This window comes from Phoenix dactylifera, chromosome 5, assembly GCF_051530095.1.
Source record: "Phoenix dactylifera cultivar Ajwa chromosome 5, Ajwa_hap1_PhDact_Kaust_v1.1, whole genome shotgun sequence".
In the NCBI taxonomy this organism is placed as follows: domain Eukaryota; kingdom Viridiplantae; phylum Streptophyta; class Magnoliopsida; order Arecales; family Arecaceae; genus Phoenix; species Phoenix dactylifera.
Window position 1 is genome coordinate 28,085,838 of NC_143194.1, and position 17,488 is coordinate 28,103,325.

Below are 17,488 nucleotides of genomic sequence, written 5' to 3' on the forward strand. Positions count from 1 at the left end.
AATAATTGATATGGATCAAGTTAAAAAGGAATGGAATGAAAAATATTGAAAATACTATTGAAAATTTATGAGATATCGCATGATATATCTCACTTGAGTGACTGAATTTCTATTGATATTTGATGTACATTTATATATTATTTGTTCGAGTATTATTGATAGTTGGTTTGTAATTTCATGAAGTGTGTGAGGATATATGGCTCTTTTCAAACTTATATTATTATTATGTTGATGTGGATATATGGGGATTCTTTCTAAGCTGTAAAGTTCACAATCCTTTTCTCGATCTCTATTTTCAAAGTTGCAGATTGCATAGTACATGGCTATGGTTGAGATCACAGGTGGAGAAGATGATTAGATAGAACATTAGTGATACTAGTTGGATGATCAAATTTTATAATTGGACCAACTTTGTTTTCTCATATAAATTGAGATCATTATTGCTCAATGATATTGAGGTTGTAATATATTTTTAGGCCTTGCATATTTTTTAGGGCTCTATCCTAGGGAGTGTACGGCCGTGTGGCATGCTAGACCTAAGTACTGGGTTCGGGGTGTGACAAGTATGTATCAGATTATGTATCGAGTTACTTAAATGTGTGTATTGACTTGCTAAATAACTAATTTACTTGTAATGTATTACTTTGCCATATAGTATGCACTATAATTTTTTTTTATATTTTTTTAATTATAAAATTTACCACTCCGTTAGTTAAAAAAAAAATTATGATCAAAATAAGCAGTCCGCTCTTTTTTCTTTTTCTTTTTCCCTCCGGTGCCTGCCCCGCTTTTTTGTGGGGAAGCTCTATTCTGAATCCTTGGTAAGTGCGTTGTGGATTGTGCCGCGTAATAGAGCAACGTGGACGAGGGAAACCAACGACCTTTTCGAGTGATTCCTCCGAATTACATTGCATTGCGTCTTCGCTGTGCTTCTTCTCGATGGTGAAGACTGGATTGGATCTGGCCATGGGTTCGCCGTGCGGAATAGAAGAAACGAAAGAAGGGGGAGGAAAAAGACAAATCATAGTTGGTAAGTAATCTCAATAATTATCGCATTTCAAATCTTGCTCCCGTATAAAATAGCAGGTGATTCCTTTGATCATCGGAAGTTGGTGGCTGCCAGCCAGCCCGGACAATAGACATCAATACTATAGGCATCAGATACATAAGTGGTTTGGATGAATATAATGCACCCACCGCACAACGACCAGATGGGTTATTAAATCCTTAGGATAATTTTGGTACCGTTATGATAAACCAAATATCGCATATAAAATGCACGCGATCTTAATTACAGTTTGCTGGCTATGACCATTTTTCGGAAAAAAATGGACGGGTAATTTGATGGATGGTCCGTGACCCTTTTTTTTCCCCTAAAGTGGATACTTTATACGATACGAGTACGAATATACCTAATAAAATTAGAAGACAAAAAGTCATAAAGTGCCCGAGTCTCTCTTTCTGGCCCACATGGTCCTCCAAAATAGCTGGTTGCATAGGTTACCACCCAATCCACAGTCTCGTTTACTTTTCTAAATACATGCTTAGTCTAAAAAACTACTTTATCTCCCGAATCCATCTGATCATTGTAGTCGAGTTGTTCTCCAATATAATCGAACTGTAATACTCGCAACGTATAACAAAGGCCTGCCCGATCTGGATGGTGGACCATACCTCCATCCCCACCCCCTTGATTTCTAAAACGTCTCCGGCCCATTCGGTTCCTCCGCGTGGACCTCCACCCCGCCCCTCCCCGGGCCGTGTCGGGCCCCTTGCCGACACCACCGCTCCTCTCTCCTCCTCCGCCTCAACCGCATCTCGAATCCCGCGCCCGCTTACCTCACGAGAATCCGGCACTCCCTCCTCCTCCCGTTGCCGTTGCCGCGGCATATATCCTTCATCCTCCTACTTCCAAGCTTTGCCTGTAGAAACCCCAGTTTGAGCACCCAGGTGGCAGTTGGGTCAGGCGAAGACGGTGCTTGGACCAACTATGAGCCCATCAAAGCCTGGAACAGTATACCCAAGATTCTCAAATATGAAGAACCTGGATGCCAACATGAAGATCCCAGAGGTCGGGAGCTGGAGCTTGAATTTAAGTTGAGGGGGAATTTTTGAAGCCAGTCCGTTGGAACCAGTCAAGCTTGACAAGAGTGTGGGGTATCCTAAACCTTTTGCCATATCTAGAAGAGAATCTGACCAAAAAAAAATCTATCGCTAGACGAGGATGCCAATGTGCTACGACCAAGCTGGACCAATCGTCTTGCTTATTTACCTAGCAGATTTGAAAGGCTCGAAATGCAGCATAGTTTTTCCAAAGTACAATCACACCTCCAACTCAGGTTGCCATGGTGGACCATCTTATCTGGAAAAGGCTAATCAAAAAGTGTAATCAGGAGTCTTTTTCAGTTTACCTGGAAAAGGGCATCTTATTCGATGAAATTTTCGTCTAGGTCTTTCAGAAAACACTTACTTTCCTTCTACCTTGTTTCATAGTGAGTCTTTTTCAGTTACCGGGGCATTCCCTCAACTTGGATAGATCAAATTATGCTTCAACAACTCCATCAAGTCATAAGGAGTGGGAGGAGCTGCTATATTATAAGAGACCAAAATGTTCTGCTGTAGTTTATGGAGCATCTTATCTTCTTAGGTATTCAAGTCTAATGGCAACGCTCTATGTTGTTTAAGTAGGACTCCAAAAAGGGGTCTCTATGGACACAAGCAATGAACAAATAAATACATGGACACGAACAACCACATCATCCATGGTAGCTGATGAATCTAATGCTTTTTTTTTTTTTAATTTTTTGTTTGTTGGTAGGCCTTTTTCTAGTTTTTCGTGGCATAATTTTCATATTTTTGGTAAACAACTAAACCTTATCAACTCTCCGTCAAGTGACAAAACTATTAACTTTATCAATACGCAAGGTCGCACCTTTAATTTAAAAAAAATAATTTTGTTTTATCAATTAGAAATTTATATTGTTGTTTTTTACAAAATTATATTTTTTTGAAAAAAAATGAATATTTGAAATGAAACACTATAAGTATGTTTAGAATGCAAAGGATGATGATTTTTTTTTGACAAAATTAAATAGTTATTGATATATCTTAGAACGGACGTGGCAAATCCATCCATGAGAGCTCGCCACGTGGTCGACAGTAAAAGCACGTGTAACAGTCATTCAAATTTCAAACCTTTCTATAGTTGGTAACAGCTCAGTCCATAATCACATGTGGTTTTTTTTTTGTGCACACGGCACAAGGGAGATATGCGGATGTGATGCTCGGACAAGATACATGGGTTGTTACCTAAACAATGATCACATGTACCTTATTTGCTCGATAACGAGTGTTGACCCTCTTTTATATAAAGCACACCGAGGGATCCTTGGGTATGTCTCTCGGTTCCATTACCCTGCCGTGACTCAGCCATTCCCAAACATCTGTTGTTCCTTGAGATCATCACCCAACTTAGGCGTCGAAGAATCCCTCAGCTAGATACTTTTCCGTAAGTGGATTTCCAAATTTTTATTGTTTTAGGTTGGATTGACACAACAGCCACTCGGCCAAGCGCAACCATTATCATCTAACTTTCGTACCTTAGCTTAGAGATCAAGAGCAACCTCGAACCGACCTTGCCAATTTGAACGGACAATTTGCTGTTCTTTGTCGGCCATCTAGTTTGCTTGCCTCGTGATTGGGTCGAATTTCAGCAGCAACTATGATGATTATAGATTTGACAAGAAATATACTTAAATAAGCACCTAGTTTGTAATATATTCGAATAGATTATATTTATCATTTTCTTTTCATCAATTAATTGCATTTTATATTGTTATTCATAATAATGGATCTCACTAAATCTGCTGGTGATTACTAAAAAGAGGTGCTTGGACTCGCTATAGTTTCCGACCTTTCATGCTCTAACCACTTCATTTTGTGGGAAAAAATATTTAACCACCACGTACCAAATACCAATTAGGTTACGCAACGGGAAGTTTCTCAGGTCCAACCGACTCCGTTGGAAAAGCCGCGGTCTTTGTTTGGTTTCTCTGCACGGAACGCATTTTTGATTCCTGTTTCCACCCGCGGGTCGTCGTTTCCTCTTCGAAAACTTTGGAAGGAAAAGCTTTTGCCCAATCTCTTCTCCTCTCTCTCCTCCCATCCCTATTCGGCCATCTCCCCCTACACCGAAGAAGATTCCGGCGAGATACGATGATGGGGGAGGAGATGGAGTCTTGCTCGTCGACGCCCTTCGGTTCATTTACCAAGACCGACACCGATTCCTCCTTCAAGGAGTCCGAGTCGGGGACTCCCCTAGCGGCCGTGGCTGAGGCCTTCGAGGAGTTGGCGAGGTCGCTGGGGACCCGTTCCGAGGACCTCAAGGTCTCCGCCTTCTCCGACGCGTGCTCTCTCGTCTCGGTCCTCTTTGGTTTTCTCGGCTTCGCGTTCAAGTTCGCCGAGATGGAGTACGTCTCCAAGGTCGGACAATTTGTTCTCGCCCCCCACCCTCCTCTCCCCATAAATCTTTGACAGTTACTGCTTTTTTTTTTTTTTTGAAATTATGATGTTTCGTTGATATCAATGATCAAAAGGTTTGTTTTTTTTTTTTTTTGGAATTGACGGGGTTTGATTTGGTGATATTATGGGAAGAAGATAAAGAAAGAAGATTGCAATTATGGCAGTTGATGAAGTATGACCTTTGGGCTTTGGCCTAGTTTCCAATTTGTTCTGCATAAGCTCTGGTGTCGTCTATCCAATTATGGAAAAATCCTGTCTGCTTGGAATGTTAAATTTCAAATGACATAGTTAATTAGGTACGACAAAGCGACTACATATGTTAGTAGTAGTTATTAGCAAAGTAAGTAAATTTGCATCTTAGAAGAAGTCTAGGAATTGCACCATTTGAGAAGAGAACGATGATGGACTGATTTAGAAGCGTTTTGGCCTTCTCATTCAAGAACTGTATGCTGATTTTAGGCATAACGTGGGAACTGACATATGCTCATTGTAAGCCTTTGGTTGATAATTTTTTATGAAAAAAATATTCAATTTATAGATTTAGTACCATAATTCTCAATGCCACACTTGCCTACAATTGGAGTCCTGAACATAAATAATGGCAGATGATGGGGCCACTCCTATTTTTCTTCAAACATTTATGAATCTGAGAACTGATTTTTATCGTACGAGTAATTCAAGCAAACAATAATCAGTTGTTCGTTTCTTAAAATTTTCCATTTGTTGTACCAAAATTACTTATTATAATCTAAAGTAGAAGTGTAACACTATGTCCATGTAAAGATTTAGTCCTTACCTTGATGGCTCTGCAGTATCGAGAAGCAAGTTTCATTCTTTTGCATGCATTTTGCTTTCATTCGATCCACTTTTGAGTTGAACATGGCCTTCAATTTATAATTCTACTGTTATGAGTGAATTTTGGTTCTTCATTCTCTCTATTGTATTCAATAATATTCAGCTTTGAAATTGAACTGATAATTTTTGTTCTGATTAATTTTTTCAGGTAAATGACCTAATTGAAGCATCAAAGATGTATGATACATTAAACAATATCCTAGACTATGATGTCGAACACGATACAGTTAGAAAGCAAGGAAGCCATTCGCGTAATTTGCGTAGGGTCAGACTAGGTCTTGACCTCATCAAAGCTTTGTTTGAGAGATTTTTATCATCTGAGTATGTCTTGCACTCCTCACAGTTTCTTTCACCCTTTTCCATCTTTATCTAGTTATTTTCATTTTCTTTATTTTAGTGTAAATACTAATCTTCATCTGGGGGAAAATACTGGTTAATAGATTCTTCATTGCATGCAATCTTTTTGTCTAGGTTCTGTTACTAGCTGGAACATGACATCAACCCACCTGTATATTTTGACTTAGTCTAGTTGGCGGTTAAGAGGAATAAAACAATTTATCAAATTACATCAGCTATGCCCTCATCAAGTTGTACATGTGTAATTAAATGTTGATTTTTTTCTAAAATAATAGATGTGCATGTGCATGTTTAATGCAATATTATATGCTGATCTCTAACTATTCCCCCTTTTCAGCATTCAATGTTGAGTTCCTACCAGTCAGCAGGTGATGGGGAATACGATCAGTGAAGTTGGAAGGAGTCCGGACCTTTATTTATTTTTGGTCCAGAACTTTACAGGAAGTGTATAACTACAATCAAACTAAGAAAGGACAAGAAATAATGGTAGTTGCAGTTAAATAAATGAAATGCTAGTGAGTCATACTATCAATCTTTCTGTTTGAGGCTTGATTTAAACACATCATGGTGTATGCTTGAGTGCACATAAAGAATGTGGTGACAAATTGAACGGTCTTAACACTTCCATCTGTCAAAATGAACAGCTATCATGTTATTTAATGAAATTGAGTATATGGAAGCAGGCAGTGATGATGATGTGAGGGTTATGCTAGTGATGACCCTGACCCATTGTACTTCCAAGTGACAAAAGCATAAAATAGAGGTTAAATGCTGTGGTATGTAATAATGGATCCCTAGAAGGTGTATGAATCAATCATGGTATAAGGGTTGTCAATGATGATACATATATGTTTTAACAAAAAGAGATCTGGAATAAGCTCATATGTCAAGGGACTGGCACAAATCAGTACGGAGTGAACGCCATTGCAAATCATTTGTTTAGATCAGCTGGCCATTGTAGTTGGAACATTTGTGATATAATGGCCACATTAAAAAGATAAAAGGAATGATGAATTGCCGCTCTCTGGATCTATAGGTAACAAGAAACATGTGAGTTTCATAAGAGTGGATAAGTCCCTGGTAGAAATGCATGAAATCAAATGCTTCAGTATCCATGTGGCTTGCAGGATGCATTAGATATCAGTGGCATGTCACTAGTGGAGGAACTTTTCATATTATAAAGGACCTGCTATGGCTGCTTGAGAAGCCCTTGAATTATTGGCTCATGGGCAAAGTAAGGAAGTAGTTTTGCACTTAATGTATGAAGAAAAGGATTCTACGATTCATATTGTTCTTTTAGTCATTTTCCCAAACCTCTTCTCAACAGGGTTTTTCTGTAAATGTCAAGCATGTTATGTTTCCATTCCATGGATGAAAATAGAATGACTGGAAGGGTTCTCAAGAACTACTGCTTAAGCAAGATTTATCTACTAGAATAGTTATTGGTTGGACTGGCTCGAGAATTCATAGTTGCAAAGTCCCCTTTTGGAATCATTAGAGGCAGCAATGAGCAGAAAAATCAATATTGTAAGAGATGACTTTGTGAATAATTAGGATGAAATCACATCCGGAATTGGTACCGTCTTCAAGTTGCAAAATATGATACATTAAGAAGAAAGATGGTAGGAAATGCTCCATCAGAGGAAGCACCTCCTAGATCGAGGCATAAAAGTAAACAAAATATGAAGGATTACTTGGTAGTCAGAATATAGCTCCTTGTTCAGCTGGTTCTCACGAACCATTTGAAAATGTCTTAGAGTTCCCTCATATTTCTAGACATGCAGTGGAACCTGAATATGATGAGAAAATTCAAAAAATTGTAAAAAGGGAGTTGATTGGGCAAACATATGAAGTAGGTGACTTAAGAGATTGGTGGATCTGGATACATTTCAGGCATAAGATTTTAATGCAATGGTGCAAATGGCATTTAGTGCTAGATACTAAATCTGCTAAATCAAAGTGCTGCAAAACTGCCTATTTAGATCTGCAAGAATGGAAAGTTAGTGGTTTAAATTTCTAAATGGGAAGGGTCATGGCTTCCCCAAAAATGAGGGAAAGGAAAATAGTCAAACAGAACATGAATGCATGCGGATTGGGCTATAAAAAACAAAGCATGAAAAGTTACTCTTTAGATTTCTATCATTGAATTAGGTAAATAATATCCTATGGGATTCCAATTTGGCAAATTTTACTGGATATGTAGTAGGCTTGAGAGAGAAAGGCCATCAGTCCATCTAGGGTAGACTACTCTTTAATCTCAATTACTATAATGGAATATGATTCAGATGAAGGGCGACATTAGAAAAGGGTGGCTCCTAGATCATTTAGAAAGAAAACACAAGGTGACAGATAACAAAGAAGAAATGGGCTCGAGTTCAGTTTTACCAAATGATTGGTGCTATGGATCTCCCGGAGTGAAGCTTCAAGGAATGCTTGATAGGGAGAGAAAAAAAAAACAAAGAAGAAAAAGAAGCTACTGTTCAAAGTCTTAGGCCCTGTTTGGGGGAGCTGTTAGTAGTAGAGCTTTTGGAAGTAGAGCTGTCTGAAGCAGAGCGTTTATAAAAAGCTATTTGCTGTTTGGTAACTATATTTCTAAAGTGCTGTAGCACTTTAACATGTGTTTGGCAAACAAATTGAGAAAGTACTTTTGTGTGACAAAATGACCATAAAGGACATTATCGGTATTATATAACAGAGCATAATTAAATATTATATATATTAATACATAAATATATGATATAGTATAATATTAATGTAATGTAATATAATATTATTATAATATAGTACTATAACATTATGTATTATAGAATAATAATTTAATATAATATTAAATTATTTAACATAACATATCAATGTATTATGATATAATGTAATATAATATTATATTTATAGTATAATATAATAATAAATATATAAAATATTATAATTATTAGTGTAAATTAATTTTTCATCCTTCTAATGATCATTTATCTCTCTAACAAATTTTCTAGCTAGGTGATAAAATGGTTAAATAATTACTAATATTTTTATTTATTTATTTATTTACTTAGATCAGATTATTTGCCACTCACTCATTATTTTTTTTTTTTATTTATTTATTTATTAATTATTTTATTTCACTGAAATATAGAGGGGTCGCCGACCATAGGTGGTGGCCGACATGGTGCAGATTACGAGCTCCCAAAACAAAAAAAAAGGAAAAAAAGAAGAGGAAGATGGAACAGAGGCGGCGTTGAGAGGAAGAAGAAGATAGAGAGGGAGAGGGAGTGGATGGGTGAGAGAGGAAGAGGCAGGATGAGGATTTTGGAAAAAAAGTGTGATTTAAATAGGGGTATTTTGGTCCAAAAAACAGCTTTCCGATAAAGCTGAAAACAGCGTTTTCGGAAAGCTCCAAATTGGAGTTTTTCCCCAAAAGCTGTTTTCAGCTTCCCGCAAAAGCTGAAACAGCTTTCCGAAAATTTTACTAAACACCATTTTTTAACTAAAAGTACTTTTGGAGGGCCAAAAAGTGCTTTTTGGTCCTCCAAAAGCTTTCCCAAACATGGCCTTAGGCCCTGTTTGAGGGAGCTGTTGGCAGTAGAGCTGTTGGAAGTAGAGCTGTCTGAAGTAGAGCTGTTATAAAAAGCTATTTGCTGTTTGGTAACTACATTTATAAAGTGCTGTGGCACTTTAACATGGTAAACAAACTGAAAAAGTACTTTTGTATGACAAAATGACCATAAAGGACATTACTAGTATTATAAACCAGAGCATAATAAAATATAATATGTATTAATACATAAAAATATAATATAGTATAATATTAATATAATATAATATAATATTATATTATTATAATATAGTACTATAACATTGTGTACTATAGAATTTTAATTTAATATAATATTAAATTATTTAACATAACATATCAATATATTATGGTATAATGTAATATAATATTATATTTATAGTATAATCAATAATAAATGTATAAAATATTATAATTATTAGTGTAAATTCATTTTTCTTCCTTCTGATGACCATTTGCAGTTAGCCAGCGGCAGTCTCGACGGAAGGAAGCCAAGGCGGACGCACGTTGCCGTGGGCGGACGCCGCCGCCCAAAAGGGCACCCCACGATTTTCAATATCATCAAAAATATGAGCATAAATTAATTTTCCATAATATAACATAATATTAAATTATTTAACATAATATATTAACATATTATGATATAATGTAATATAATATTATATTTATAGTATAATACATAATAAAGGTATAAAATATTATAATTATTAGCATAAATTAATTTCTCATAATATAATATAATATTAAATTATTTAACATAACATATTAATGTATTATGATACAATATTATATTATATTTATAGTATAATACAATAATAAAAATATAAAATTTTTTAATTATTAGCGTAAATTAATTTTTACTCTTCTGATGACTATTTATCTCCCTAACAAATTTTCTAGCTAGATGATAAAATTGGTTAAACAATTACTAATATTTTTATTTATTTATTTATTTATTTTATCTTCTCTATTTTTTTCATTTCCTTTTCTTCTTTTCATTTTCTTTTCTTTTATTTTTCTTTTCTTCTTTTTCTTTTCTTTTCTTTTCCTTCTCTTCTTTCTTCTTCCTCCTTCCCGAAGCTTCTCCCCTCCCTTCTTTCTTCTTTGCCTCACTTCTCCCGCGTGGTCATGGAAGGGGCGATCAAGCTCCCGGCGGCGCGGCGATGGGAGGATGGGCGACGAAGCCGAAGAGAGAAGCTTTGAGGAAGAGGGAGAGCAGTCGAGGGAGAGGGAGAGGTGGTCGGGCGAGGGAGAAGAGGTGGAGGGCGTCAGGGGCGGCGACGGGGGAGAGGGAGCAGCAGAGGAGGATGGAGAAGAGGAAGACGATGTCGGAGGCGGCGGCGGGGGAGAGAGAGCGGCAGAGGAGGAGGGCGTTGGCGACAGCAGTAGGGGAGGGGGAACGGCAGAGGAGGAGGGAGAAAAGGCGGAGGGCGTCGAGGGCGGCGGCGAGGGAGAGGGGGCGGCGGCGAGGGAGACGGAACGGCGGCGGAGGAGGGAGAAGAGGGGGAGGGCGTCGTGGGCGGCGGCGGGGGAGATGGAGAGGAGGGGGATGGGCGGAAGAGGAAGAGGAAGAGGAGGGTGATGGGCGGAAGAGGAAGAGGCGGTTGGGAGGAAAAAAGGGTTTTTAAATGGGGGTACTTTTGGTAAAATAACAACTTTCTGACGAAGCTGAAAACAGCTTTTCAGAAATTTTACCAAACACCCTTTTTTGTCTAAAAGTACTTTTGGAGGGCCAGAAAGTGCTTTTTGGCCCTCCAAAAGCTCCCCCAAACAGGGCCTTAGTCTTACTTGTAGAGATTTGATGAAATGATCAACTTGAGCACTATTTTTTCGTCTGAAAAAGAAGGGCTTAGGATTTGATGCCCAGACATAACTTAATTAATCCTATGATCAGTCAACACAAATGAAAAGAACCTCTCCAGAAATGAAGCAAGCCATTTTTTTCATTAGATTTAATCTATTCAGAGGTAGAACTGCTGATGTTAGTACCTAGTGATAATGATACATGCAGGTTCGCCTTCATATGCTGGGATCGATGGGGTGCCTTGAGCCCTTTTCACATAAGGAGGGTGAGAGGATAACAATCCCAAATATACACTTCTCTATACAGTGTATATAGTGATAATGCTTGGTTACGTCCACATGCATTTAGGTTAACTTCTCCACTATGGTATTGAGGATTGATGTGTACCCTTTTTTGTCATGCAATTTGTTTCAATTTTTTACTCTGTTTCAACACAGTAACTGAAGGAGTAATTCTACTTTAAAAAGACTGTAATTATAACTTTATGACTATCACAAGAGGCTCTCCGCACTTTACGTGTGCTGAATCCTAACTGTTTTCATACTTTATATTGAAGCATTATGTTTGTTTACATGTACCCAGCTCAAGTCCATGAGACTGTCACTCCCGATTGACATGAGACTCACCTACATACAAGGAATGATGAATTATGTGTACATTCAAGCATACACTGTTACAAATAGCCTTTTGCAACACCATACTCTTCTTATTGTCCTCGGTTTATCTGGGGTGAGTTCGGATTTGATCTTGTCTATTTGTCACATTTCTCTCTCAGCGAATGCTCGCTAAAGGAGGCTGCTTCAACTGCTTATGGACAAGTTTGTGCACCATTTCACACCTGGGCAGTCAGGAAGGCAGTTGGCGCCGGGATGTGTACTCTTCCGACAAGGGAACAACTATTATCAAGGTTAAATGAAACTGGTTGGTTTGCTTCACTTTTCCATAGTTATAAATCATTTTGACATTTAATTCATTCTGTACTACAATTCAATAACTCAGTAGTTCTAGTGCCAGCTAATTTCTTTGTATACAAATTCCAGATTTTGGCTGTCCATTAGATACCTCACGGGCTTCCACTCTTGCTGCAGAAAAGTCTGCACCAAAGGAAATGAGAAGATATATCAACGCCTGTATTCCCATTATAGAATACATCGACAATCTGTTCCTTTCAAGGAATATTAGCTTAGACTGGTGACATGACTTAAACATGTTTTGCTTTTTAATGGCGTAGTTAGCAATTCATCATCTATTAGTGCTCTTCAATTCCAATAGTTTCTGTAACTGGGAAGCTGCTTCACAACATCCCTAATGCATTATTATTTTTTCTTAGATCTCCAATGTGATGTAAAATGTGTACCATTTATTGTAAAATTTGGACTACTTTTGTACTACACTGAACCATAGTTGCTGCTTGCTTCTTCAGCGATAGCTGTTGCCAGACATTTTTTTATTGATTCATCACATTCCCAGAGTTATTCCCCAGTCTCTAATCTATATTTATCCAACTCTCATTTTGACTATAGTAGCAGATTGAGTCACTGCTCATGGAACTAAGGATTTATATATACAGGGAGGCTGTTGCCCTTGGAAGTCTAATCCTCGCCCCTTGCCACAAGCCGCAAGAATCTTACCATTTTAAGCAATGTTTGGTGATAATTATTTATAAACTTTGCTTTAGACCGTCAAATCTTTTTGATGCCAATTAAGATATCATCTTCCATCATATAGAAACAAGCACACTTTTGCTTAGAAAAATTTGAATAAAAAGTTCTTTCTAAATTTCAATCAACTTAGATGTTTCTAAGTTATATATCAAATTAGAATATCATGTCATACTACTGTAATCATTAATTTTTACTTTCACTTGATACATAGATAATAGATTTAATAATTTATTATTATTTTTAAAAAATATTTTAGTTCATTCTATATAAAAATAATAATATTTAAATGGAAGGGCTTGAAAGTTGAAAAGTCCAGAACTGTTATTCTAATATTTTAACGATCGTTATTTTGGCAAGAAAATCAGGCAACGCTTCTCCCCCTTTCCCACAAAAAAATGACACAAAACTGCGAAAAGAAGTCACACGACTCACACCGCGCGTTACTGTGCCGTGGAAGTACGCTCTCTTATCCTCTCAATCTTGGCCGCTCCTTCGTCGCCATTCCCCTACCCAAAAATCCGATGTCCCTCTTCATCTCTAAGATGGCCGGGAGCGGTCTGTTCACCGCCCAGCACCACCACCTCCCCAGCCCCCCACCCTGCTTCTCCTTCTCCTCCCCCTCGTCGAGCCCCCTCTTCTTCCCTTCTCCTCAAAGAAGTACCCACGTCGCGCGCGCGAGGAAGGGCCTCTCATCCCGCACCCGCCGGCTCGAGAACCGAGGCAAGAAGGGCGCCGCCACCACCACCACCACCAAGGAGGAGGCGGCGGAGGGGGTGGCCGCCCGAGAGGAGGCTTCTTCTTCTGCTTCTCTGGAAGTCGGCGGAGGAGGGCCGGAGGGGTTCGCCGCGCCTTCGCTGCCGATGCCGGAGCTGCCGGGGGAGGAGCCGGACTTCTGGGAGGGGCCGCAGTGGAACGCCTTCGGCTTCTTCATCAAGTACCAATGGGCCTTCGGCGTCCTCTTTGCGGTAATTCTCCTTCCCCCTTTGCCAAAATGGAACCTTTGATGGAAATTGAACTTCTTTATTCGTTTCCTTTCTTGCTTTAGTAAATTTTTCTCAAGTGGTTTCGATGTTTTCGAGTCTTCTTCCTAAATGACCCTTTGGATTTTGATTGTTTGTGTTATGTGGGGAAATCATGTATGAATTGAAATGAGTTACCTTTGAACATTATAAAGGACAGCTTATGGAGGATAATATTGAACATCGAAGGGGAGGTTATGGTGGATGACTACTGAGCCACGGAGGTTTACTCATAAATGTTAGGATTCAAATGATAGACGAATTGTGATTTGGGGCTTGCTCCAGTGGTCAGATCCCTCTTCTTGGCAAGCAGAGTTTCTTTGCTTGAGTGCTGGTTGGTGCATTCCCAAGAATTGTGTATTGGGTAGTTATAGTGTGGTTGAGTTCTATTAACATTCTATTATCAATTTATTGTGGGACTGGAGCATATAGTTTGCTTTGAGGAGGGAAGCTGTATATATTTTGGTAATGGTGAAATTTTACTTTCTTAGAGTTTGATTTAACATTGGAGAAGCGGTTTCATATTATATTCATTGTTTAATTATGGTTTTTTAGTAAATTCATGTTGTTTATCAGACAAGTTAGATATGTTATTCGGTTTCTTCGCTATGATTTAGGCATAGTTAGGAAAGTTGTGTATCTATGCAACTTTGAGCAGCCCATAAAGCTAAATTGCAGTTTAAATGGTGAACTTAGGAATTTCATGGAATCTATTCTCTCTCGGGGTGGGGGTGTTTTTTTTTTTTTTTTTTTGGGGGGGGGGGGGGGGGCGCGTTCTTGTGCTTAAAATGGAATAAGAAGTCAATTTAAGTGGATGACTACTCATCACTAGCTAAATCTAGATTTCTAATGACATTCGATCTTTAATCTGCATAGTTGTTTAAAACATCATATGCTGAAGAAAAGGGAAGAAAAAAACTGATACTAACAGGCATGAAGATGACAATGCTTAGACACTGTTACCTTATCTCACAACATCACAAGATGCTGCAATAATTTAAGTTACTTCTACTTTGTATATAGATTACATTGTTGCCCTAAGAGAGATGAATATAAAAGGGATTGCTCCTTTCCTAAAAGAACTGAATGCTATCAATCAAAGGAAGTTATATCGCATATTCTAGCAACAAAAAAGTATCCTGAATCTGCACTTGTAGTAGTTCTGACAAGGAAAAAGCAAAACAAACTGTTCTGCTAGATATGATTACTATGATAAAAAAATTGTGTACCTCCTATAAAAGAAGTTTGATGTCACGTGAAGTTAAAGAGGGGAGACAATTCTATATAACATGTAGGTTTGAACTGCTTTCTGAATATTTAGTTTTAGTGGTTCTTAGTGAACAGTTTGGGCCTGGGAATCTTATGCCTCTGATCAAATTGTTTGACCTACACCAGCCACCCTTTTAAGCCTTTTCAGATTGTGTTAATTTGATATAATATATCATGCTTTATACTCTAGTCCACTATTTGAAAATAAAAAGGGCCCAGGCAAACAATATGAACATGGCAGAGATAAACATGCTGACATATGTGTGGTAAGGATAATGAGTAAGAATATAAGTGGGCGAGTTAATGTTACACCAGTTTAGAAAGAAGTGATGTAGAACTGAATGAGATAGTATGAGCATATGTGCTGATGATTTTGGGTAAAAGGGCTCAAATATGTTTTAGAGGATTTGGAAAGAGCAGGGAATACACCTAAGTTGACATGGATGTGGTGATAAGGAATTTGGCAAAGCTTCATCCGGAAGTAACCATTGAAAGGAAAGATTGGCAAATTAAGGTCGTAAAGCCATCTCGAGTCGTTTGAATGAAGATTGAGGCTTGTGGTTTCCTTTCCTATCCAATACCGAATGGTGCTATCTTGTGCTAATATCCCTTCTTTTTTCTTTGGTAGGCAAATTCCTCGGTTTTTTGCTATAATGTGGTCTGCTATTGCTGACTTACAGTTATTTTTTTTAGTTTTGGAAGTTCCTATTTTCCATCTCTCTCTCTCTCTCTCTCTCTCTCTTTGATGAAAGCCTTAATTTCCCAGATTTGGTTCATTGCGTCAGTGATATACCCAAAATTTAAGCTGAGAACCTTCTTGTTGTAGTACTTTGCCTTTCATGAAGCTGTAATTTCTTTTCCAAAGAATTAAGTTGAGATTCTCTAGGCTCCTTGCCATGATATTCTATTGGTTCCTGCAGACCAGATGACCAAACTAATGCATTGTCTGCTTTAACAGCTGATTGCTTGCGGGATTGCTGTTGCAACATACAATGAGGGGGCGACAGATTTCAGGCAAACTCCTGTCTATAAAGAGTCAGTTCAGTCGCAAGAGCTCTTAGAGGAGCCAGAGGCATCGAACTCTGATGTGTTTGAAGGCAATCCAACTGAGGTAGCCCCAAGTTTGGAGTAACAGTGGATATGATCACATAGGATTATGAACTCCATGCTGCGACTAGAACTCCATGAAGCTTTTTGATGTTGTTTATATACTGTATATTTGCATACCATATAATTCTCCTTTGCTCGGTGGGTTTGTAATTTTTAATTATGCAATGTGAACGTAGCGAATGAGTTCTTAAAATGCCCCATTAAATGCTATTTTATATTTTCTCCGTGGGTCAGAATAATCCTCAATAGCACAAAATTCTATTTTCTTGCATTTTTGTCGATATGGTTCTATTGCTCCTTTGAGAAAGATGTGGCTTTAGTCCAATTCTATCCAGACATTGGATGTGGCTTTAAGAGGATGGATTCTCATGATGCCATTTCTTGAGTTCCATGGATATGTGAAGAGGGTAGAGATTCTACTCGACCACCGTTGAAGATCCTTGTGTGCTTCCTGAGTCCACTTGCCGCCTCCGCCAACTGAATGCTTGGGGGTAAATTTGTTGTTTTTTTAACTGCTTTTTGTCATAATAAATATTGCTGCAGGATTTTGATGTATTAGTTATTGTTTTGAGTCCAGTCTAAAATCTGTTGGTCCTGACATTTTCTGTGAACGTAAGATGATTCTTGATGTCCAACTCTTATTAATTTTTTGTTGTATACATTGTGATGTTAGTTATATATCATTATGATTATGTTAAACAAGAAGACTGAATATGTGAATTATCCAAAAAAATTGTTATAATAGCAGAAGAAATTAACATCAGAACTGTCATTCAACAAAAAGAAATCCACATAGTTAATCATTTGCTGGACTATAGAACGGGAACAGATCCATTTAAGTTCTTCTTGCCGCAACGATTACAACACCCAAGCTACATGACAAGGATGATTGCTTCGGTCTCGTGTAGGATGGCAGCTAGTCGTGTATATATTCAAGGGATAACTACTCTATCTCCCTATGCAATTACACTAGAGATCATTATATCTTTTCCAAAAAAAAAAAAAAACAAAAGTGAGATAAAATGGACTTAGTTGTATTCTATTGTTATTCAGTAGATGGCTAATGTGCCTCCTTGTGCAATTATAGATGACTCATTTTTTTAAATGCATGAGAGAGTCGAAAGAGAGGGGTTTAATGTCAAAACTAAGCCTTTGGTAGGTAGAACAAATTTTGAAAACTTATACCTTATATTTTGGAGGGATAGGACTTATACCATAAAATATAGATATTTTGATATTTAGTTGGGTATATAAATACAAAGAAAAAAAATGAATAAGGTGCATCGGATTTTGTGAAAGATTTGAATTTTGTCAAACACTA

The 17,488-nt window shown here is 37.8% G+C and overlaps 2 protein-coding genes across 2 annotated transcripts; both read left to right on the forward strand.

Moving 5' to 3' along the window:
* The first annotated feature begins 4,080 nt into the window (after positions 1-4,080).
* LOC103695519 (ACD11 homolog protein-like) lies at positions 4,081-12,496 on the forward strand. The gene is made up of 4 exons (XM_008776881.6): positions 4,081-4,482; positions 5,525-5,697; positions 11,881-12,026; positions 12,146-12,496. Exons 1-4 carry the CDS (start codon positions 4,216-4,218, stop codon positions 12,298-12,300), a joined length of 741 nt encoding a protein of 246 aa, XP_008775103.3. The 5' UTR covers positions 4,081-4,215; the 3' UTR covers positions 12,301-12,496.
* Positions 12,497-13,140: 644 nt separating this feature from the next.
* Positions 13,141-16,438, forward strand: LOC103697608 (uncharacterized). Its single transcript, XM_008779515.6, has 2 exons — positions 13,141-13,734; positions 16,016-16,438. Exons 1-2 carry the CDS (start codon positions 13,165-13,167, stop codon positions 16,187-16,189), a joined length of 744 nt encoding a protein of 247 aa, XP_008777737.6. The 5' UTR covers positions 13,141-13,164; the 3' UTR covers positions 16,190-16,438.
* Positions 16,439-17,488: the final 1,050 nt, after the last annotated feature.

Bases quoted from the DNA above. Each gene is read 5' to 3' on its own strand.
- LOC103695519 (XM_008776881.6), top strand. From the start codon at position 4,216: ATGATGGGGGAGGAGATGGAGTCTTGCTCGTCGACGCCCTTCGGTTCA. The intron at 4,483-5,524 runs GTCGGACAATTT...TAATTTTTTCAG, and splicing joins AGATGGAGTACGTCTCCAAG to GTAAATGACCTAATTGAAGC. The intron at 12,027-12,145 runs GTTGGTTTGCTT...TACAAATTCCAG, and splicing joins ATCAAGGTTAAATGAAACTG to ATTTTGGCTGTCCATTAGAT.
- LOC103697608 (XM_008779515.6), top strand. From the start codon at position 13,165: ATGACACAAAACTGCGAAAAGAAGTCACACGACTCACACCGCGCGTTA. The intron at 13,735-16,015 runs GTAATTCTCCTT...CTGCTTTAACAG, and splicing joins CCTTCGGCGTCCTCTTTGCG to CTGATTGCTTGCGGGATTGC.